At 32.8% G+C, this 26,601-nt stretch overlaps 1 protein-coding gene across 1 annotated transcript in view; it reads right to left on the reverse strand.

Annotated features, from left to right (window-relative positions):
• The window catches only part of LOC143249730 (acetylcholine receptor subunit alpha-like 1), a 56,286-nt gene extending 30,651 nt beyond the window's left edge, over positions 1-25,635 (reverse strand). The window contains exon 1 of the mRNA XM_076500048.1: positions 25,172-25,635. Within this exon, the coding sequence (XP_076356163.1) occupies positions 25,172-25,378 (207 nt within the window). The 5' untranslated portion in view covers positions 25,379-25,635. The remainder of the gene's footprint in view (positions 1-25,171) is intronic.
• Positions 25,636-26,601: the final 966 nt, after the last annotated feature.

A 26,601-nucleotide genomic window follows, 5' to 3' on the forward strand; every position in this document is an offset into this window, starting at 1 on the left:
ATTAAATACATTTGAAATAAAGTTCGAAATGTATTTTAAAATATGAGTGTTTAAAAATTGCAACTATAACTTCATATAGATAGTTTATCTAAAGATAGAAGTACTATATTGTTTAGTTTTTCAGCAATTTATATATATGTATAGTATACAACGCAAACGCGTTTACGTTGTATATAAATTCCCTTTGGGATGTCAGGAACGTAAATTTGATTTGTAACCTGTTTAGTAGTTCTTCTTTCATCGTTAGACCAGTGTGCAGAATTACCGTCCTTTGGAAACCCATGTGGCCACCTACTGTGAAATTTTCACTACTTTCGTATCTTTCGATTTATTTTGTTCCCTTTACTACACTCTTATTTATTTCCTTTATTTCATGTGTTCAGTTTCCTTTTCAAAAGAAATATTATTGCTTCAAATGGACTTGTTTGAAAAAAAAAAATTAAGTCTCACTTTTCCGCAATTTCAGAAAATTGTTTATTCACTATCAACCATTATTTGGTTTCCTCTTACTATAAGATATCTCATCGAAAACACATATCTCATAACGACATTCGTGAATTATTGCAGTAATATAGTAAGTTTTACACAGAAGATTATTTATAAAATCTAATATTTATATACAGGGGTGGACAAAAAAAGTACCTTCCTGAAACTGTTAAGTTGTTATATCTTATATATGACAACAGAAAAATATGTAAAACTATTTTTTTTTTGGAAAACACTTGACAAGATTTATTAAAATATTATCCTGAATCCTAATTTTAACATTTCCTTTCGTAAATACCTGAACTTTTCATGCTTTAAGTTACATTTTATCATTAAAATGAGTTATACATCAGTTGTACTTTTTAGATATTTTTATTTCAATTAGCCTACATAAGTATCTCTGCAATAATCGAACATAAAAATGAAACTCAAAATAACATAAACCAGTTTTACTAGTCAATATTTATTTAGAACTTTCTTATATTTCGGTAATACTTCATATCCAAGTGTCATTTTTCAATGAGATTATGCTGATATTCCTGATTAATTGATTGCCATCCTTCTTTAAGTACTTCAAACGTTACGTTCATCTACCATGTTTGACTTGTGATCTGTCGTTAATCGGTTTAAATCAACCAATAAATTTTCAGTCGGATTGATATCAGATGATTCGCCTGAACATTCCATAACATCAATTCTCTTATTTCTAAGACAACTTTTAATGACTCCAAAACAGCAGAGAATTTTTTTCTGATCATTTTAAAAGCTAATTGGAATAAAAAATATAAGAAACTACAGCACTTTATGAGAAAATGTAAATAAAATCATGAAAAGTTACAAAAGTTCAGTTATATACGAATGTCAATGCTAAAATTAGAATTGGATATTATATTTGAAGAGATCTCGTTGACTGAATTCTGAAACATATGGTTATACATTTTTTTGCTATCAAAAAATTGACAACATTCTCAAGGGGTCCATTTCTTTTATCCACCACCTCTATATGTACGTGCAAGTATTAAGAATTACAACAGAGCTTAACTTCACCATGTAAAGAAAAGAAAAAAGAGCACAGTCTATGTATTCCTGTAATACTTATTTCAGAATTCCGAATAATATAACAGAAATGGCATGAACTGTTTGTTTGTTTTGGAATTTCGCACAAAGCTACTCGAGGGCTATCTCTGATAGCCGTCCCTAATTTAGCAGTGTAACACTAGAGGGAAGGTAGCTAGTCATCACCATCCACCGCCAACTCTTGGGCTACTCTTTTACCAACGAATAGTGGGATTGACCGTCACATTATAACGCCCCCACGGATGGGAGGGCGAGCATGTTTGGCGCGACGCGGATGCGAACCCGCGACCCTCATATTACGAGTCGCACGCCTTAACGCGCTTGGCCATGCCGGGCCTGGCATAAACTACAAATAAGGTATGTATTGCAGCATGTCAAAGGTAAAATGTAACTTAGTAAAACTTCGAAACATGAATTAGAATGTTTATTTTAATATTTTTTTTGTTATAGTTATCGACCTAAATATTTTAGGTTTCATTACACATTTCACAGATGTAAATCACTATTATAGGGAAGCAAATGACAATGTAAGAAGGTAAATTTTATTTGTATTCCCATGTATTCATTTACTAGACGTTGTTGTTGTTTTGAATTAAACACAAAGCTACACAATGGGCTATCTGTGCTCTGCCCACCACGGGTAACGAAACCAAGTTTTTTTTTATCGTTGTGAATCCGCAAACATTCCGCTGAGCCACTGGGGGAGCTTACTGGAAGCCTTTTGTTTATTATTTATATAAATCGTTTAATTTTAATCGAATTCAGTGATAAAAATTAAGTTTTTCTGTAAAAATGATACAAAATGAACACAATTTACGCAAAAACAAATAATTTCACAATCTTCTCTTTTTTAAATATGTGCAAGCTACATTTATACTATCACATGTTAACCTTATTGGCTTCTAGCTAGAATACAAAATTATATTGTGTAACTTAGAACACGCAAGTCTTCTGTTGTTACATTTCGGAAAACGTAAAATAACTTTCAAGCAAATATCATCATTTGCAAAATTGCTTTAAGTCCCTTTTTTAGAAATAACAGGAAAGTATTTGTTTCTCAAATGGGATTTTTCACTACCTCACATCAGTTTTGTGTGGAGAAGCTTATTTAGCTCGACTCTCACCCTGTATTTAGTAAAGAACAGCTGACCTGTGATTTCCTCCTCAGAGTACTCACATCTATGGAAGTACTATATCAGTAAATACGTTACACACCTTTGCATTTATGAGTAAATTAGAATATGGTGATTTTAATTGAGATTATTATTAACAGATAAATATTAATCATAATATTTGTAGTGGAGCCAAGGCGACTAAACTATATGTATATATCACTTTATGACTTCGTACTCGTACATGTTAAGTTTCATCCGGGTTCAAACTAATGTTATGTTACGCAGTTTACAATAATTTAGAAAGTTCGCATCGTACGGTTAATAGTCACCGCACTATTTAATTTATTTATGAATTACGAGACAAGAGGTGGATTCAGTTAGAAGCTTAAAAGATTGGCTTCTCACAAAAACATGCTCACAAACTGTTAATTTGAGTTTTGTGAATATTTGTTTACAATTCACCTCTATAAGATATCTTCTTGAAAGAAATAAATTTAGATCTAAAAAATGAACATTACGGTTTCTTCAAAGAATATTATGTTAGTCATACAATATTGCACATCATATGGTTTACAGTTTGAAACGTCAGTCTTGTTTTCTATATAAATGATAAAACAGCTACGGATTTCTAATGTGTAATACACCTTTGAAATTTATAACAAATATGTAGTGTTGAAAAAATTTGTTATCATTTGATATAGTACAACAACAGGATTGTATACCTGTATTTCTAACTCATACATAATATGGATTAAACGTGTCCATTCAGAATAAAAGGAGCTACTGTGGCTCAGCAACTTTCCGTTTAAGACTAATAACTGGATGGTTGCGAGTGCGATGCTGCCAACGTCAGTTACTCATTCCCTTTATTGCTTACCAGAACGTTTAAATCTGAACTTAATTTTTGAATGTCGTCAGAAATCTTTATTTGTTTGTTTGTTTTGGAATTTCGCACAAAGCTACTCAAGGGCTATCTGTGCTAGCCGTCCCTAATTTTGTAGTGTAAGACGAGAGGGAAGGCAGCTAGTCATCACCACCCACCGCCAACTCTTGGGCTACTCTTTTACCAACGAATAGTGGGATTGACCGTCACATTATAACGCCCCCCACGGCTGGGAGGGCGAGCATGTTTAGCGCGACGCGGGCGCAAACCCGCGACCCTCGGATTACGAGTCGCGCGCCTTACGCGCTTGGCCATGCCGGGCCCGTCAGAAATCAATCTAATTATCACAGCAAATTAATTTCACGGAACAGATTTATAGATAATAATAAGCTATCAATCAAATAATGTAAGAACTTATTTATACCGGTTTAATTAGGGTAGTGTAATGCTACAATATTAATAACAAGCAAACCCAAATTTATAATGATTAGAATAAAATTATTCATCTCTTGAGCAGCCTCGCCATAGTTGATTATTTCGGCTAATATTCTTGGTTATGAACGTTAATTTTTTATTTTCTGTATAAAATAAACATAATTCCCTAAACAAATTTTTATCCCCAAATTGTTAATAATTCTGTTTCTTTCATGGTCTCGATATGGCCAATAATAAGGGCAAAATGTCGTATTAACAATAATTTTCCTCTTTTTTTCCATCTTAGTTGCTTATAGAATAAAAATATTACGTTAGAGTGTAATAATTCTATAAAGTATCAGAAATAAATAATTAAAGCAACCATATGTGTAATAGATTGGTTGGTTAATTTGTGGCCCGGCATGGCCAAACGCGTTAAGGCGTGCGTGCGACTGGTAATCCGAGGGTCGCGGGTTCGCGCCCGCGTCGCGCTAAACACGCTCGCCCTCCCAGCCGTGGGGGCGTTATAATGTGACGGTCAATCCCACTATTCGTTGGTAAAAGATTAGCCCAAGAGTTGGCGGTGGATGGTGATGACTAGCTGCCTTCCCTCTAGTCTTACACTACAAAATTAGGGACAGCTAGCACAGATAACCCTCGAGTAGCTTTGTGCGAAATTCCAAAAACAAATAGTTAATTTGTTTTGGCAAAGCTATACAAAACTATATCCGCTCTCTCTCCTTTGAACCCTTAAATTTGGCATTGTAAGTCTGTGAACTTTGAACTGAAGGCATGTGTAGTAATATTAGATGATATTTTAAACTACTTTGAATTTAATTATTACGATGTAATGATTAGATGAAAAAAATCGACAAAAGAACATAATGTTAAACATCCTTTGAAGTTTATATTTTACTCCATTATTTTTATCTTTGTATATCTCTTTATATTTATTCTAAGCCTCAGCTTCAAACTCTTGGAACTGATAAGCAATTTAGCAAGTTATCTAAAAACATTTAATTGGTAATATTGTGATATACACATACGTGCGATACTTTCTTAGTCAATCTTCCATGACAGATAATATGTTAATATGTCTTTGACTTAACTTTGTATCCAACTTCAATCAATTTCGCAATGTCTTCTCGTCTTCACTAAGCTTAGACTTCTGCAAAGTGACAATCGTCAATCATGTTGTTTCCTCCATCTCTAAGATTTAGTAAGATATTTTGTTGATGATATCTCTAGTTAAAACCTAAGTTGCAGCAAAAATAGAGAATACTAAAGTAAATTGCATACATTGCAAAGTATGTAGATTTACGATATTTCAAGTAACTAATTTAAGATATTTGAAATAAGAATAAATCGTTTCTTACAAAATGCAGCAAGAAATGTTCATATTGTAACTACAACTATATTTTAATTCTTAATTGTATTTACCTGGTTTTTCAATGCTTGATATTTGATCTCATCCCACAGCTTTTCGCAAAACGAATTGAAATTTTGATTGAGGGCTTTTGGTAACCGTAGAATATAAAGAAACAAACATTCGTAAATTTCTTGAGCAGAACTTACAAATTGAGTTTAAGGGGAGTTGTACAAATTATTAAGTTTGACTAAATCGATTTACTTGAATCATTTTGGGGTTTACGAAATGGTATCTTACTTGAGGAACAGAGATGTGGGATTCATCACAAATATCAAAGAAATTACCATGTATATGTAAGGAACTGTTTCATCTGAGAGTAGGATTTAAAATATGCATATTGTTTCCAGTTGGACAACTTATTGTAACATAATGTCGTAGGCATGATACTATACATAATGCAAACAACTGTTTTCTAGTCACAATCACAGTCAACTTGAAGATAGGGAATATTTTTATGAAATGTGAACAGAAAAATGTCTATATGTTATCTGAAAGAATGAAAATGAAACTTTTAGTGTATTACAACATCACCTACTTGCATAATGTACTTTATCTTACGACTCCAACCACTTTGCTGCGATTCGACATATTTCCAGCAAGAATATTTCTTTTATGTACAGATAGCCTGCATGGCCCTGTATCTTCCCCTGTCATATTTCATAAGAGTTACCGTTATTGAAAGATTTTATCTGTGGCGCCAAGAGAACAGTACTCCTGGCAATACTATATTGGCGACAGTTAACTCTTTCAGCTACAAAAATTCTTACTTATCCTAGTCCAATGCGACCATCAGCATAATATATTATTAAGTATTGAAATGCCTAAAGAAGCGAGTCGCCAAACTCAAGACATACCTTTTCTAAGGATTTTTTACTCCCAAAAACACCTAGGAAATGATAACAATAAATAAATTGTGCAACTAATTTCCGCTCCAGGTAACGTAACAAAGAAATCAAACTCTAAAACAATGAACATGTTTTGCAAGATCATGGAAGCGTTGAATTTGTTAGATAATTGTTCCAGCAAGGTGAAACATATAGGTGCATCTTAACCGATAAAGGCCAATATCTTAGAAAACAATGTCCATCCGTTAACAAATATTATATTGACTGGAATCACTGGAAACACACTGGAAAAAAATCAGTAAATTAGCAAATTAGAATGACGGTCCTCAAACATCCTGATCGACAGAGTCCATACCTTTTTTGCGAAAGTTTCTGCTACATATACCTTTGAAATCCAAATAATTTGCTAATTTATTTTTCATCATAGCTGTAAGTTATTAGAAAACTTTTATCTCATGAAGGAAATGTAAGGGTGCTTCTGTCCTTATCATAATTACCCATTAGAACAAAATTATGAGTGAACTACTTGCTGACTAATCCGTTAAGGAACATACATCTGTCGTGTTTTATTTAATATACGAGTCGTTATTCATATTTATCATTCAACGGTTTATTTTCTATACAAAAGCAGTTGCATAAACGATATTTCTTCTTGAAAATTAAACACTGTAAATTAAACTCGATTGCACTTTTACGTAGATGTATTTTTTAAGGATAAATTTTATATAATTTTGTAAATGTTCAATTCTAGAGCACTTTCTTCAATGTGCCGTTTTACCGCATCAATCCATCAGTTCTGCCAATCCTGGCGACGTATTCTATAGAAGTGTTAATGGTAGACAATCGTAGTTAGGAAAGGGAATTGTGACGATCAATTCCTGAAGAAGCATGCACTTCTCTCAGACGTATATTACTCGTACAATACCCATTCCGATGTTATCCATAGAACTTGTTTCTCATTCCACTTTTAATACAATATTCAGACGAAGATAAATTTTCTTATAAAACAAACTAAAATTACAAGACACTTTATACGTTTTGAAAATAAAAATAGCCAGAAGATTTTTGTACGTAGATTGTTTAGTAAACGACGTCATATCATTCTATATAACATTTATACTTAAAAAACGCAAAACTAAGAAAACATGTGTTTGAATTGTATAACAACTAATATAATTATGTATAATAGTTTGAAGACAATTAGATTTTTAATTAGTTTTACCATATACCCGAACAGGACTGATTGCTCCGGCGAGCTCTCCGCTAATACAGCGGTATGTCTTCGGATTTACAACGCTAAAATCAGGGGTTCGATTCCCCTTCGGTGGGCTGAGCAGATAGCTCTTTGTGGATTTGCTATTCGAAAAACAAACAAACAAACAAAACAGGTCACCGTCCTACCGGCCCGGCATGGCCAAGCGCGTTAAGGCGTGCGACTCGTAATCTGAGGGTCGCGGGTTCGCATCCGCGTAGCGCCAAACATGCTCGCCCTCCCAGCCGTGGGGGCGTTATAATGTGACGGTCAATCCCACTATTCGTTGGTAAAAGAGTAGCCCAAGAGTTGGCGGTAGGTGGTGATGACTAGCTGCCTTCCCTCTAGTCTTACACTGCTAAATTAGGGACGGCTAACACAGATAGCTCTCGAGTAGCTTTGTGCGAAATTCCAAAACAAACAAACAAAATGCTCCGGCGATACATTTTAACACTCAGACACCTAAATAAGCTCTTTATATTGTTCCAACAAGAGCGTCGACAGCTACTTAACCTTTAAATATATTTCACAGCCTACTTTTCAATTTGAATAATAGAATTATGTAACTAACGTCCTTAATTATATGACACATTATCATTAAGACTTTATGTAATGATGAATTTTCGAATGTTGAATGCAATTTCTAATTATAATGTTAAGACTGAAAGTTTACTATTTGTTTTGCAGTTGGGTATTGGATTAATATAATGGGGATTATTGTAGATCAGAAATTTTATAATACTCAGTACAATATCTATCTATCTATACTTAATATAGCATAACCTGAGATATAATAAATGCACTAGTGCAATAAATCCTTCTATGTGAAAAAGTCTTGATATGAATGATAAAAATGTAGTTTTCGAGGCCTGTGAGTAGAAATTAAATCAGTGTATGTTTTATACCTTTAATGTAACTTGGCAGAAATACCATATAACATCTATCTTTTCCAGTATGGCATAACCTGAAATATATTAAATACTTCAGTGCAATAAGTCTCTTCTTGTAAGAAGTTGAAGTATTAATATGAATGATAAAAAATATAGTATCCAGTAAAAATGAAAACAGCGTATGTTTTATATGTTTAATGTAACTCGACAGAGATGCTGCTACAGAAGACATAATTTTATCTCAATAATATAACAATTTTTTAGTGAATCAGTTTTAGCCTAAGACAATATGAGAACTTGGGATTCTTTCTTTTAGAGTGTTAGATAAAAGTAGAAACAGCGTTTGTTTTCAGCATATTCTTGTAAATCTGCTCTGGCTTTCCCTAGTTTTGAGCTGATAAACTGGAGAAAACACAACTAGTCAACTGTATCCGCCGCTAACTCTTCTACTTTTATCTATGCGAACAGTAGGAAGTTTACCGTCATTTTTAAAATATATAACCTTTTACAAAGAGTAGAAGTTCAATGTACCGTTTGTTTGGAATTAAACACATGGGCTATCTGCGCTCTGTCGAAACCCGGTCTCTTGTAGTGTGAGTCCACAGACGTGCCGCTGTACCACTCGGGGGCACGTGATGTGCTTTCAGGTCTAAAGTCTTCCACACCGACCCCTGTTACACGCTCGTCTCACAGTTTAATTGAATATGTTTCCTTCCTATAACATATACATTTTGTTGTACTGACAATCATTTACAAGTTTAAATTCGCTGTTTGTCATTTCATTTTCGCTCAACTCAGTTTGATTTTACTTAACTAATATTTTTCTCATTCATTTACTCACACAAAATTTTTAAGCAACGCAATATTATAAAACTGTACTCATACTGTTACCCCTGTTTACCAAAACATGTACGTTATAGCAGCTGAAGCTGTTCTACCAGTGATTTCTTGTTACGTTCGATCCTCTTTCTATCTTATACTCTTAGTTACAAAGAATAACAGTTATCTAAAACGTTACTTATAATACTGAATACGGCTCAGCATGGCCAGGTGGTTAAGGCACTCACCTCGTAATCCGAGGGTCGCGGGTTCGAATTCTCGTCACACCAAATATGCTCGCCCTTTCAAGCCGTAGGGGTGTTATAATGTGATGGTCAAACCCACTATTCGTTGGTAAAAGAGTAGCCTAAGAGTTGGTGGTGGGTGGCGATGACTAGCTGCCTTCATTCCAGTCTTACACTGGTAAATTAGGGACGGCTAGTGCAGATAGCCCCCGTGTAACTTTGCGCGAAATTAAAAAAATACTGAATACATCTTTTACCAGCAAACAGTAAACCCGCCTGATTTTAGGACTAATCTATCAACTTGGCCAATCTACATAAATGGGTGAAAGTAAATAATCATGTAGACATACAACAGTTGTAATGTAGCTTTGTGTATTAGGGTCAGAAATTTAAGATTTGGAAGCAGAACAGTATGCATCGATTTATGGAATGAATTTTTCGTTATCAAACAATATATTACTTTGAAGAAATTTCGAAGACAATGTATCAGTTATAAAGAATAGCTTATCACTGAAATATATTATAATCAACTAAATATTGAAAGACTTGCAATTTTCCGGATGTTTTCAAAAGAATAGGTTAGAAGATAACTTTTCTCATATCACGTTTCAATAAAAAGATTGTAAGAATATAATGATAAATACAATCAATCGTTCATGATACATTATCACTACATAATAATTCATAAAAAATGTTTGTTTTACTTCTTTATGTGGCCTGGCATGGCCAAGCGTGTTATGCAAAATATGCGATTCGTAATCTGAGGGTCGCGGGTTCGCATCCCCGTCGCTCCAAACATGCTCGCCCTTTCAGCAGTGGGGACGTTATAATGTGACGGTCAATCCCACTATTCGTTGGTAAAAGAGTAGCCCAAGAGTTGGCGGTGGGTGGTGATGACTAGCTGCCTTCCCTCTAGTCTTACACTACTAAATTAAGGACGGCTAGCACAGATAGCCCTCGAGTAGCTTTGTGCGAAATTCAAAAACAAGCAAACAAACTTCTTTATGTTAAGCAAAGCTACACAATGGGCAATCTGTACTGTGTCCACATCATGTAACGAAATCCAACTGCTAGTGTTATAAGCCTTCAGATTTACCTCTGATCCATCGAGGGAAATTCCTAAGATAAATCACGTTAATTGCACACAGTGGCACAACGGTATGTCTGTGAACATATAACGCTAGAATCCGGGTTCCGATACCCGTGGTGGCAGAGCAAAGACAACCCTTTATGTAGTTTTGTGCTTAATTACAAACAATTAAATCACGCTATTTGCTCAAACAAATAAATATAATTATAACATCAATTTTTTCTGAAATTGTTTCAAAAAGGCAAATACAGAATGCATGTTTTTTTTTTTTTAATTTGGTCACAGGTGTTTTCTCACATGAAGGTAAATAGAGCTATTTATGATATAGTATTTTGTTATGACAAGTGTACAAGAAAATGAGCAAGAAACTCATCAGTGTATGCTGCTTTTGTATTACATAAAACACTTTAAATGAACTTTATTCCTATGGTATACTTTCAGTATTTAAATTAATCTACAGTATTATCGTCTAATAATATTTATTTATCTATCTCACTTTCGTTATTATAAGAAGTACATGAAGATGGTGTTAGGAGTTGTCAGGGTGACGACGGAAAACAAGGCTCAATAATAAAAACACAACATGGGAACAGGTTCCTAATATTTTTACCCTGAAGCGACACTATCAATTCCAGTCAAATATTGAAAGACGTAGGAGTACCATAGTCAATAAACAATTTTTCCATATGCTTTGATTGTCATATTCATGATAGAACAGATCTTATGACTGTCACTATTTGAGAGATGTTCTTGCGTATATTACTTCACATATTTCCGATGATAATATAAATAGTTATACATAAAGTCCCCAAAAAACTTGAAGAAGGCAGGCAATGCAGCAGAAGCATGCAGTTATAGTGAGCATAAAGAGTCTAGTTTTTTTTTTCCTATTTTTGTAAAAATTTTCCTCCAATTTTTTGTTCGGATGCAAATGGCAGCAGTTTCTTTCTTCTTATTACATTTTGTGGACAGCTTTGACTGTAATGCATATGATAACGTGTAAGTTGCTTTTCAGTAATCTCCACTACATTAATTCAGCTACAGTTCTCAGTCGTTTGACCTCCTATATACGAACGTTGCAACATAACAAACTTGGTACATTAATTTTGAAATGGTTTTTAACCTTATACTGTATGCTGTTTTCTCGCTCTATTATATCTAATATAGTGTTTTACTTTTATAGATCATATCTTGCAACAATTCTATGCTGTCACAAAAACTATGGAAACAACAAATAAGCCTCTCTCTTGCAATCATTTCTTACATTGTTGCGTGTTTGGTAACATAACACTTTTCAAAAGTGAAATGTAACTGTCATTCTCTCATCAAGACAGCGTCTTTGCTCTTGCCTAAAACTCAAAAGTGTCTTACAAAAGCCACTTAGACATTTTTCGCTTTAATAGTGTAATGTGTGGAAGTTCACCACATTTCTCTTCGAGTAATTCAATAGCTCCACAGAAGACCGAACAGACAATGTATTTTTCAGCAAAAACATTAGTTTTGCAATTGGTTTTGAAAAATGAAGAGATTAGGCAAAAGTTAAAGACAAAAAGTAATTTTTGATTAAAGAAACAAACAATTAAGGCTTAAAACAAGTGTATTGTTTGGTTGTCTTTATTAAAGCGTTCTCATATAAGGAGTTTGTTAAATATCAATGAAATCAGAATCCTTATCTGTTCCAGACTGAGAAGATATATTTTATATATTATAGACCATTATGGTATTCCTTTCATGACGTAGGTGCTACCCACAAGGCAGATGCTCCTTACTTTCACAACAAATAAGTGATAGTATATTTTTGAATTTTTAAATAATCTGCCTGTCGAAAACTTGTTATCTAGTTCAATGTGATATGCTTAAATTTAGAGGAAAGTTTACCATTAGAAAGTTTACGTGACATCCTAGCTGAGTGATCCAGTTCAGTAAGTTACTAGGTCAATAAGAGAATTGAGTGGTCTCTTGACCGCGATACTATATTAACAATATGTGAAACGTATTAAAGTACAGAATTCACAACAAAAAAACATACTAAATTGGAGAGTGAGAAACACATAGCGTGTCTTTATAACACACTATTATGAGATTTTGATCGTATAGCTTATTTTGTAGATATTAACTCACATCTTAGACCAGGGTTACATTCCTGTCTCTTCCCAGCTGCATGGGTCTTTTCAAAGCGATCACCACTTTTGCCGTCACTACAACCTTAGAAGCTAAAAGCGTTGAACATCTTAGGGTTAAACATATTTGACATCAAAGATGTGTGTGTTGGCTCAACAACCTACAGAATGTTACTGCCGCAATAGCCATATCATAAATACTTTAGTTTCGATGCCTTGAAGAAATGTATACAGCTGCGCCTATGACACATAGTATAAATGCAACTGCAAATAATATCAATCCAAGTAATTATCACTATTGAGCCTTTTGTGAATAAATTAGTGCACCTATCTATTTTAGGTAGAAGCAGTGTTAAATATTTTCCATCATGCATCATGCCCTCTCATTTGCATACACATTTTACACCTTCGAATATTCAGAAGACTTTGTGGAAGAAGGAGTTGCTATTTACACAAAAACAATATATCTTTTTAACAACCTTTACAATAAATTGCAACTATGTCTTTACAAAGGACCTTATCAAATGAAAACACCTTTTCCTCTCTTGCATTTGCTGCGTTTATAAGGAACTTTGAAGCACAATGTCATTACACATCAGTGACATGCGTTACGTGAGAGTTTGTTATTAGTTTACATGCTGAAAATTACAACGACCGTTGAAACTATATTTCCATCTAAATGATTTTTTTGTGAAGTAGTTCGATATTTGGTGCCCTTTAAATCACTAATAATTCATAAACACATTTTAGAACTTCTGTATAGATCTTTTTTCCTGTTTTTTGGAATTAGTATTTCCTTATTCTTTATAAACAAAAGCTCAACGTTATTTAAGAAAGAAGATAAGTTTATTGACCAACGTATTTGTAACAATTAAGTTTATAAAACAAAATTGTTTAGAGTCAAAAATGCAACATGTTTTATCTTTCACGAACACAGTAGTGTTGCACTTTAAAAACCTGAGTAATTAAAAATTTTAATTGATTATTCCTTTTTACGGTGTTTATGATAACGGTCAAGACAATAAAAATTACACTTTATCAGTTTTGATATCTGTATGCACATATATTTAAACACATCCTTCTTATGAAACGACAAATAGACATTGTGTAAATACATTTGTAAATCTTCAGGTTTCATAGTAAATAAATATTCTAAATTATACGTTTTCCTCATAAGCGATTATTATCTCAACAGGATCATGCATTCACTTCGCTACAAGATTAATAAATTTTAATAAACTATTACTTATAGCTTTAACTGCACGTTTCCACCTAAACATATGTCTCAGTTTGTTGTGGTTCAGTTCTTATTCTTTGGTTAATTATAGTTTAGTTTATTAATGAGTGAACCTAAAATTTAAATGTATCCCATACTAGAACACACAACAACCAAATTGAATATCACATAGATCAGCACCAAACTATTAAATTTGAAGCTTAGTTCAAATTTTGTGTTCTTACTGAACCACTAAATGGGTTACCCATCAAACCAAAATTGTAGAAAAACGAAGCTTTGGATCATTTTAGTGGACATTGGTAGACAGATTATGTTTCGTTTTATCTAATTATATACTGTAACATAATACTTTTCTGTCATTTTTATGACATATATAGTTCATATTCCTTCAGATTCTAAGAGTTTGATTGAAAGGCATACAGAGAGTATATCTGCAATATTATTATTTTGGAAATATAATATCAGTGCCATTTTGAAAAATAAATTGAACAAATATCATATTAATGTAATTTCCTATGCATCAAATCATAAACGATATGAATGTTGTACTAAATAAACATTTATTCAACGCCATAAATATGTAAATCCCTCTTTCTTCAATTATTATGGTTCCTTTGAAACTTTTTCCTTCATTTATTGTCTTTACACTGTACATGTAGATATAAAGTTATTGGATTTAGCATATAGATTAAACAGTTAGCCTCTGAGAAGATTAATAATAATTTCTAAGTATCTAGTTTCTTAAATTATTGAATTACTTGGTAACATATTATTACCTGAATATAAAATAGTATAGAAGTATTTTTACATTTAAAAGGAATAGTTTTTAAGTGAAAAATTGACGATTATCATTTCAGTTTCCCTAAAACATCAAACTATCACTTTTAAATGTAAAAAAAATATTTTTTACAATTTTATATTTAGACGATAATTTAACATCAAGTAATACAATAATTTAACATATATATTTATATATTTTAATATCAAACAATTAGACATTCACAACAGACTCGTGTGGAATACACTAGACAATTACAGTCAGGAAAATAAATATGAATAATATGATTACAGAATATGAAAATACTTATTTAAAGTTTTACTTATTTTTCACATAACTTTGTAAGAAATAGTAATAATTCCGGATGTAATTAAACACCTTTGACGTTACCATTTTAAAAACATCGTTGCAAACCTACAGGTAAATATAACTATTACAAACTACTATAGATTGATTAAAGGTGAGCAGTGTGATAAAGCTCACAGTAAAATTAATCTTGTTATTGTACTAAAATTAGAAAGTATATCTTATTTTATCAAATCTACTTTTTTTGCTGTTAAGCTGTCACGAAACATGCTTTCGACCAGGGATTGGATGTTAGTTTCTGATTGCTCCTGGTAACATGTGAACATTTTCGTTTCTTATGGAATATCCCTCGGGTAGATAGGTTCTAAAGCACATGGATATCCTTGCTGTTATGTGTTGCTTTTGTTCCAGTGACAGCTTTATTCTCACAGGCTAGAATGTAATTCATCCTGAATAGGGAAAGTGTTTTGTTTTTTTCATTTAAAACTTTGCAAATAGAACAGACATATAATTTGATTTTACAATTTATATATTTTATACGAGTGCTTCTCAATCAAAGAAATGTGTCATATACGTTTTATCTTTATTTGAAATGGCACTTGCTTTATTCATTTATCTTTCCTTCGTGTTTAAAAGACAAGGATAACTGGCTGAAACAAATGTCACCATAAGTTCTCATCTCAAATTTTATAACTACCGTTAAAAAAAGATTTGTTTATAATTTCGCGCAAAGCTATATGAGAGCTGTCCATAATTTAGCAGTATAAGACAAGAGGGAAGACAAATAGTCATCTCCAACTCTTGGGCTACTCTTTTACCAAAGAATAGTTTGACTGGCCGTCACATTATAAAAACCCCACGGCTGAAATGGCTAACATGTTTGGTGTGACTGGGATTCGAACCCGCGACCCTCCCCATCAGAGTCGACTGCCTTAACCATCTGGTCATGCCGTGCCTAACTTTCTCTAACTGCATTACTTTGTTGGAATATTTAAATACCTCCTTTAATAAAATAAAGTTTTCTCTATTTTGGGGTTCATTATTATTTTTAAAGTATTGAACACTTATTTGTTTTATTTTGATAAATTTATTAGTGAAATTAAATCAATTTTTCACAAATATTTTGGTGATCCTTAGATTCGTTTCAGGTTTTAGTTTGTGATGTGGACATGGTACTAACTTCTGAATCGGATCAAGAAATTGTAAATAAGGCTTATTTTCAGTTCTAATCAGCATGTCAGTGTAATAACCTTTTTGACGCATTTCAAAACACATCAACTCATATCTGGTTTTAGAATAGCAGTATCATTGCCTTGAAATGACTTCAGTATGAGTCGTATCTAAATTTTGCAAAATTATTCGTATTGGCTCTTTCAATACATTAAACGATAGCTTTTTAATCTTTATCAGTTGGTTGAGATTTTAAAACAATAATGAATAAAAATTGCAATATATATTTGATTAAAACGATTTGAAAGCTTATTTCACAGAATATAACATTATACTTTCAAACCAAGTGGTATTTAAAGGTATTTTTGAGAGGGTAATGTGTGTAGGTTTAATATATATTTTATAGGTAATGTCAAGCCTTAGCTTCATGTATAAAGTGTGCCACAAAAAAATCGACTAATCGACCATTCCTCTAGAAAGTTGTTTCCATGGTAACATTGATACCTAGACTAACTTGATCGGGAACGCGAACCAATCTTCCAAAAATATAAAATTAATGATCAATGAGATGAAAATACAATTAGTGTGCAAGGTGTTATATTCATTCAAAGTGTATGAATATTGCTTTAGAATAACTAATATAAAATAAACTAAAATTCAAAATTGCAGTTAACAATTTGAATAAGGAATTTTGTGAAAGCTCTAAACTACAATTTGAAAGGCGTACATGACATTTGTGTTCTTTTAAAAGTGGATTGGGGAAAAGTTGTCACACAGTAGTGAACAAGTCGATATAGTGTAAATGCTGTGATCCTCACATTTTAAATCTACGCATTTCGAAAAATAACACTCATCTTCCACTTAGCTGAAGGAGTTTTAAAGTTTAATGCTGTAACTAAAGTACCAATAAATTATAATCTACGAGCTGGTAAAAAACTTTAAAGTAATTTTTTTATAATTATTATCAGTTTCCTCTCAGAGAAAGCTTTCTACTTAGATCAAAACTGAAAGCCAGTTTGGTATGTGTGTTTTTCTTAGAGCAAAGCCACAAAGGGCTATCTGATCAGCCCACCGAGGGGAATCGAACACCTCATTTTAACGTTGTGAATCCGGAGACACACCGCTGTACTAGCGGGGGGCAGTCAGTTTGGTATTGAGTATGACTAGTCAAGTATATGTTTACTGCGTTCTTACTTATAAAGATAACAATGCTTTGCTTCGTCTGTTGAGCATCTTCACTTTTAAAAATACAGTTGGACCTAAACCCCATAATATCTCGAGAGATCTACGGTAATCTTAAATCCACATATTGAGCTAGCAATGCAAAATAATCCCTATAATAAAGTTGAAATAACAGAACTAGATATATTAAGCATTCTAACCAGTACTGTTGGTCAAAGTAAAGTTAAAGAAATTATATTTACTTATGGAATACACAATCAGCTAACATGGCGTCAGTATGACTGTCTATAAGCACATTTTCTACATTCCTTCCTCAAAACGTCTTATAACAAATTGAAAGCCATTAAGTAGTTCTAACAGTGTAACTTTAAACTAGCCTAACAAAATCTGAGATACAAAACTGAAACACACCGTTTTATTTACTATTTATAAATAAATCAAGTAACAATGCTAAATACTAATGCTTATAATAATACAAATAATAGTGATAAGAAACTAAATTAACACCTGAACAATAAAATAAATGCACTATAAAATTATTAATAATCATCTTTAACGTAGTAAAAAGTAATACATTAAAGATGGTATGATGTTTAACTAACCTCTGTCATACTAAAAAATACTAAATAAAGTTAAACCTTCTATGACCTGACATGATCTAGTGGCTAAAATGCTCTATTCGCAATCTCTTTTTTGCGGGTTCGAATCCAACATACGAAAACTTTAGCTGTTCTTCTGTCTTTGTTTGTATGTGTGTATTTTCTTATAGCAAAAACACATTAGGCTACCTGCTATGTCCACCGAGAAGAATCGAAACTCGATTTTAGCGTTGTAAGTCCGAAGACTTACCGCTGTCCGATCAGGAGACCTAGTTGTTTCAACCACGGAAACGTAATAGTTTGACAATGAATCACGCTTTCCTTTGGTAAAATTAGTCCAAAAATTGGCGATGCTCTATAATGACTCTACTTTATCACTTATCAATTAACGTGGATATCCCAAGTACAGCTTTGCGTCAAAGTAAACAAACATGCACAAAATGTTCTGTAAGAGCCAAAAAAAGTAGATGCAGTGAGATTAGACAACGTTAAATTATGACAGTACTGATACAAGACATTAGTATTGAGCCAGTTATTGTCCTTATTTAATCTGTTAGGTATTTTCAAGGAGAACTATAGTGTATAACAACTTTTCAACCACATTATGTTCGGCCTATCTATTGCCGAAGGAACGTTTCGGTCAATACAGAGCTAATTAAGCTAGCTGGGGCACAATAAACACTATTTTTATAAGCAATTTCTGACAACAACAAATTATATGATGTGAACGCCTTTTATAATCTGACGAAGCATGATTATAATTAATTATACTTGTCATAATGCATTAGAAGTAGAATAATTATACTGAAGTTTATTATGATTACAGTACATGACTAGAAATGTCTTGATTCTGACATCAGGTGAAAAAAAAAAAAAGAGTACTTATTTCAAATTTTATCATTGGGCTGTCGTCTGAAGTGGACCAAAAGCAGAAAATTTGTTTGTCTGAAATTCACGCAAAGCTACTTAAGGACTATCTGCACTAGCCGTCCCTAATTTAGCAGTGTAAGACTAGAGGGAAGGCAGCTAGTCATTACCACCTAATTCCAACTTTTGGGCTACTCTTTTACTAACGAATAGTATGATTGTTCGTCACATTATATAGCCCCTACGACTGAAAGGGCGAGAATGTTTGGTGTGACGGGGATTCGAACCTGCGGCCCTCACATTAGGAGTCGAACGCCCAGCATGGCTAGGCCAAACGGAAAGTAGTCATGTGTTGTATATTTGCTTTTAAGGTTTTATTAGCATTAAACTTAGGTTTTTTGTATACAGTTTGTGTAAAGTATATGTCATTATCATAAGGAAAGTACTACTACAAAGTATGGTTAACGAAGTTCATACATTCTAACACAATTTATTATTGGATTATTTCTTACTTAAAATAATAAATAAGCTTTCGTTAACAAATTGCAAACATTTATATAAATCTTTTATACACATTATGAGTTTACGCAATACATTTGTTTAAAATATTTTACAATTAAACTTACAAGTATGAAGTATGGCTTCTATAGTATTGAGATTTAACATTTCGTAATTCTATTGTGGGTATGAAAGCACCTTTTCTCGACGAAGGATATGAATACACATTTTTTATTGTAGTTTCTCTAACAGTACTTTACACCCATAGAAATATGAAATCGTACTCTTATAGAGTGTACACTTTAATGCAATATAGTGAATAATTATGAAATTGCACGTTATTATTATGCTAATTATTAGTTGTTCGTCTTTAATCTTCTTAGAATGTGTATAACAGTTTTCTCGCATCTCTGTTTTATATAATTTTAGTTACACCCTGTATTTAATTACCTGATATGTTTTATAATAGATCAACTAATTTCCTTACAATTTGACATTATGACTCCAGTTATAAATTATGTATTGAACAAACAGTAAAAATAAAATTTATAATCATTAGAAAAGGAAACAATAGCCATGATATTTTTTCTGTATATATTTGTTTAAATTTGTTTGTGTGTTTAGGGTTAAAGCTGTACAATAGGATAAGCTATCTGCGATGTGTATACCGTGGTATTAAACCCTAACATTCAGCGTTATAAGCGCTCAAACTTATCGATGGGTGATAGGTAGCGAGTCAAACATAGATTTTAAGGGAATATTACCGAGTCTGTTAAGGTAATTACAATGATTTTATTCACATACCGTACGTTTAACGTTTGAAATAAAATTAGTATATATATATATATATATTAATAATGAACATATAGATTTAAAATGTTATAATTTTTCTATGTGGAGTATGCTAAAAGTAAGAAATCTTAAACCCCAATGACAGCAAATATTCTGAGACTTTTAGTGCACAACATTCTGGGGCACAAAACATCCCTCAGTGACCTAGCCTAAAATCTGAAAGTATATTTTTCTGAAAATTCCGTTTCGATGCCCACAATAGGCAAAATAATAGCCTATTGCGTAACTTTGTGCTTAACAGCAGACCAACAAACTTTTATGATGAATTACTCCTTTGAAAATATATATTAAGTAAGGTTTTAAGTTTTAAAATGAAACAACGAATTATTACATCAAATGAAGTAAAAGTAACATTTAATGTTATACTGTGACAAAACTGTTTCTTCTTTTAATATTTTATGTATCTACCCTTTGCTTCCTTTACAACTTGTAGTCTGTTTATGTATTTTGAAGCCAGTTCCTGGCATTTTTCTGGAAGTACTCCTGCTTTTTCTTTAACACCTTCAATCTCGAGCTATGCAACTGAATTTGGTTTCATTTTCGATACAACAGCCTTCAAGTAAGTCCATAAAATCTAGTTGGGATCCAAGTCTCAGAATTAAGATGGCTAATTCATAATTGTAATATTCTGTGTTTTTTTTTAAATAAATTCTTTTGTAGACTTCAAGGTGTGCTTAGATTATTGTTGTGCTGGGATACAAATTTTCACACAATAAGCCTTCAAACATTGAGTAATAAATAAGAATGCACAACCACTTAACATTTTACAGCATTCATTAACCCTTCTATAATACGGAGGTCGCTAGTGCCTGAGGAAGAAAAACAAGCCAATACCTTTACATATTCTCCGTGTTTAATAATGGACATAATTAATTTTAGATGCTTCTCTCTTCTTTCAGTGGTACAGCAGTATATCTGCGGACTCACACCCCAAGAAACCGAGTTTCGATTTCCCTGGTGTGTAAAACATTGATAGCCCATTGTGTAGCTTTGTGCTTAATTTCAAACAATCAATCAATTATTCGTGCAGACATAACTTGTTTGTTTTTGGCGATAATAATTCTATTTTCAACTCATTTGACCATAAAATGTGAAGAAATAATCAATGTCTGCAAAATGTTCAGTATAAAATTTTTATTACTTTATTTCGTATACTGTTTTAAACGAAGGTTTGCATCTTTTGCTCGTGAATTTTTTTGCATTGCTCGCTCGTGAACTTTTTAACCATCCTCGCTCAGTTCTTGGGTCATATCCTTTGTAGTGATCAAAGGATGCTGCCTAGCTGGTCGAACAATTTCTCTTGCAGATATTTCATAACACTTACTTGGTTTTCCATTTTTGTTGTCGCAGTAGTTCTAGTTCTCATATGTTTACCATTAATAGCCCACACAGTGCTTTTATTTCCTCGTTAAATAAGGAGACTGTAATTACTGTTTGTCAAGATACATATATACATTTAACTATTCTAAATAAATTGCAAAGTAAAGAAATAATTCTATTATAAAAATAAATATAATAATTTCGAATCCTTTGACAAGGATTATTATCTTGTTTTTTGTTAACATCTCGTCTTTCGAAAGATGCTTTGAATTATGTCCCCTTTAATTTTTTCCACAGTCATTTGATACGTTACGGAATAATATATATATATTCTTTATTGCGTGGGCATGATAGTTTATACAAATAATATTCATAAAACTACTTATATAAGATATCTGTCATAGATATATGTTTACCATGTACAAACTGAGGTTCCCATCCTTTGTTCGGATTATGAACCTATACAAAGTGATGGTGGATGCTATGATAATTAACCCCACCACCAAAAAACTCCAAACTCTTACAAAATTTATTTAAAACATAACATATTATTACATTATTCATAATTACCTTACCAAAGGTTGTGTGTAAGTTTAAATAACTCAATATGTATATATTTGGAGCATGGCCAGGATGACTTTGTAGGAAGAGGAAATGACAAAAGTAGAGGCATGAGTGTGCTTTAAACACCAAGCTCTTAATTTCCTTCCACAGTGTTTCAGATGATTAATTAATCGACCACAGACCTTTGTTACGGGCTAAAGTTTAAAGGTCATGGTCAACGTTATGGTGGCTGTCAGAATAAAAACTTTCGCTGAGTTTATGTAATATTCCAATACTGACAGCCGCTGTGTGTGTGCCTTTTTTGTAGAATGTTTAATAATATTTCGCCCCCTCCCCAGTAGCAAGTATCATGTCTGTGTTCTTATGAGTCTAGAAACTGGGTTTTGATACTTGTGGTGAGAAGAGCACAGATAATCCTTTGTGTAGTTTTGTGCTTAATTACCAAAAAAAATAAGTTTTTTTTTTAATTATGGTGTAAGGACTCGGAGCTATCTATGAATGCAATAAATAAATTGAGTATTCCGAAAATTGTTTAATGACGAAGTCTAAGATCAAGGGAAGATAATAAATATTCAATAACAACGATAATTGGTTGAAGGGGTCGTAAACCCCCATTAACATGTCTTTTGTTTCAAACGATCATCCTATAACGTTTGGTGTAAATTATATGAATATATATTATCGTATTATACAAATTTATAATGATTAAATATTGATGTTGAAACTCAAAGCATGGTAGTAAAAACAAGAACAGATGAATAAAAATACAGTATCGTACAAAATGATTTACCTCCCTACCAATAATGTCACATTTTGTTGTTTTGTTTTTTCTCGCAAAGCTACATACGGGTTATCTACGCTAACTGTCCATAATTTAGCAGTGTATGACTAGAGGGAAAGTAAGCTAGTCATTACCACTTTTGTGCTACTCTTTCACAAACGAATTGTGTGATTGACCGTCACTTTATAATGCACCTGCAGCTTAAAGGGCAAGCATGTTTGGTGATATACAAACAATGTAAACATTTTTTCAAGAACTTGTTGTCATTTAAAATTATAATGATCAAACTCGATATTATTATGTGTGAAGAAGCTAGAGTGTCATCAATACTTGCAAATAAAATATATTAATTAAAATTTGATGATAATACAAGTATTCAACCCCTGAAGTCATTACTTGGTGGAAGCATCTTTGGTAGCTTTTACTGCTGTGAGTTGTTTTGGATAGCTTTGCACGTAATCACTCCAATTTTGTCCAGTTTGTAAGAAATCACTGATGAACTGTTATCTTCAAGTCTCGCCATAAGTTTTCCATTTAACTTGAGCCATGATTTTGACTGGACAACTCCAGAACATTCATTTTCTTATTTTGAAACCACTTCAATGTGACTTCAGTGCTTCGGGTCAATGTCCTAGTGAAATGTAAATTTTCAACCAAGTTTTAGATTCCTGAGTGACTTAAGTAGATTCTCTTTTAGAATTTACCTGTACTTTGCACCATATATTTCCCCTTATTCCTGACAAGCTTCTCATCCTCTGCTGATGAGAATCATTCCCATAACATAATGCTGCCACCACCATGCTTGACATTTAGGATGGTGTTGATTGGTGACGTGCTATGTTGTGGTTGTGCCAGAAAACGCTTTGAATTTAGACTAAAGATATACATTTTGTCTCATCTCACCATCAAACCTTCTTCCACGTGTCTGAGATGTTCTTTAAATGTTTTCCACAAACTCCATACAAGATTTAAGATGTTTTTTGTCTTTTCAGTAATGGTTTATTTTTGCCACTCGTCCATACGTACTAGATTTGTGTAGGGACCAGGATATCGTCGATGTTTGAACACTTGACTTCAAGCTTAGACATGAAACTTTGCAGATCTTTAAAAGTCACTTTTGGCTTCACATTGGTATCTCTAACTTGTTTCTTACTTGCCATGCTGCTTAGTTTGGAAGGGCGGCCTAATTCGGGTAGTGACTGGATGGTATGAAGCACATTCCACTTCTTAATGATGGACTTCATCGTGCTCAAAGGGATAATCAGTGACTTTAAAATGTTGTCCCTGACTTGTTTGGAGATCTTCTTTGTCTTCATGACTGGTATGTCGTATCACTGTGTGAAATGTGGCTTGAACATTCACTCTGAAGGCAGTTAAACCACTTTGATTAGACACAAACTGGAACCACTACATTAATTTTATGATCTTTGAACTAATCTTTTGCACATGAACTAATTTAGGGTTGATTGAACAAAGGAGTTGAAATACTTCTGCAACTGTGATTATGCAAACTTTCTTAGACAATCTAACTTACTAATATGAGCGTTTTTTTCATTTTCCAAGTTTTGATTTTTTTTTCAAATGGGAGTAGATTGTGTAGATTCCAAATTTAAAGTCTCATTTTAAAGGTTCAAGATTGCAAGCTCAGATGGCAATAAAATATGGAAACTTAATAGAGAGTGAATACAATTGCAACACACATTATTTATATAGGTAAGAGTCTAAGTCCAATAGCTTCTTAAAGAACACCATTACCTATGCAGTTACTCATTCTGAAACAAGCCTCTTGAGCTAACTCACAGAGATAACTTTTCTAAAGTTTCTTGTTTTCGTGAGGTGAATAGTTTAGTTACTTCAAATACATATAATTCAAGAACCACTAACCGAAACAAAAATAGACTTGGCAAATAAAAAATTCCTCATCATACGCAAAGGTAAGTTTTCTCTTAGTGTCAGTCAGTTCTTTCACACTATTTGAAACAACTCACTCACCAGAATCAATAGTATTTTCAAAATAGATTAGCACAAGTAGCACTCAGTTCTGTAACCAAGCGCCAAAATAAACACAACAATCTGTGTTTATTCACTGAAATGGTAACACGTTATTGTTATCATTATACGTATAGTTTAAGACAACGCTAAAAGACAAAACAAGAATTCCAATCAGAGACAGTTTGTTAGCTGTTATTATTATTCCCTATTCTGTTACACTCAAACTGAAATTAAATAAGTGAAATTAGAACTCAGATATTGAAAGTAAACTTATTCCATAAGTTTTGAAATGGTGCAATTCCTGAATGTTTTAGAAAATATTCAGTGGTATACTAAGGGCGGTTATACAAATCAACTTACCACATCTATCAGCTGGGAAAGTTTCAATCCCATTTTAACGGTGAGTCTATCCGAGTTGTTTCCCACCGGTCGAATCAAAGAGTTATAACCGTAGATCAGGTCATTGTAAAGCCGCTTAGAGTCAGAACTGGTTTCAGTACCATCTCCAAAAACCCACAAAATTGCAAGAATAAAAAATAATAAGCATTTTATTTTACATTTCTCCATAACTACTATTACGAAACAAAATGTTCTGGAAGAAACGCTTACGATAGATCTACACTAATGCTGGCAATGGTAACAGTCTCCTGCTAAAACTCAAGCAGCTTTCGATTACGATTTTAGTACTAAGCCAGGATGAAGAGCATGGTAAACCCACGGAAGTGTGCCGGTGCTGCTCTCACAAAGCCGTCATGATGGAAAGCCTATTCGCTTCTACAGCATCTACAAAAGACCTTACACGATCAATAGGAAAGAACAGACAGGAAATATATATCTGAAGCGGTCTCTAAAACTAGCAGTACCTTTCCTGCTACATACTCCAAGATTTTTGCATTATACGAAGTTTGGTCAGAGCGCCCTCTTTAATATAATTATTATATGACTCGAAACTAGGTACGTATTTCGAATTAATAATTCGAATTTTTCAATGTAACTTTATCGTGTTTCCTTCAGTAAGCTTGAACTAAAACGCCCTCTAAGTAAGTTTAAGAAGTATCTTCAGTGGATTATTTTTTCAACTGTAAAAAACAAATACAAAAACCACTGAAAACTTATACATTTTGAGAAAAATGAAAGTGCAACTTCAGAAGTGAATTGTATAACACACAATGAATACACGTGTTCAAATGGATAGAAATATGTTAATGTTTTTCAACACAGCATAAACAGTTTTTGCATGTTTTAAGCTCTTAACTCACGAAAAGAACAAAATGGTCAATCATAGCAAAAGCAAAACGCAGTATAACCAACTCTAATGAAATCACGTTTTCAAGCTATGCATATGAAAAGATTTTCCAGCAATACCCTAATTAATGAACGTTAACAGACCTAAGATAAGATATTTTGTCAACGGCACAAAATGCGACTAACGCTTATCGATTCAGCACCACATGGAATGAACAAATTACAGTTCCTATTAGGAGAGATTTGAAGGAAATCTTAACGTTTCTTGTTTGTTTTTTCAGGTTAGTCACAGTTCGAGATTTTGTAATAAAGGAAATCAGTTTGTAAACCAAATGTATTGAGTATAGATGATAATTAAGCCCCACTCGCATCATCTTATGTTCACTTTCTTAATCAATGTACCGTTTAACATCAAACTCTTTTAAGATAGTGTTTACCACATGTAGATATTTATAATGATCTCTATTGTTACACAAAAACTGCAAAATTATTTTCAGAAAATAAAGTTAAAATTTTAAACTAGACTATTTTAACTGTTAGATATA

Source organism: Tachypleus tridentatus, chromosome 4 (genome assembly GCF_004210375.1).
Source record: "Tachypleus tridentatus isolate NWPU-2018 chromosome 4, ASM421037v1, whole genome shotgun sequence".
NCBI lineage: Eukaryota > Metazoa > Arthropoda > Merostomata > Xiphosura > Limulidae > Tachypleus > Tachypleus tridentatus.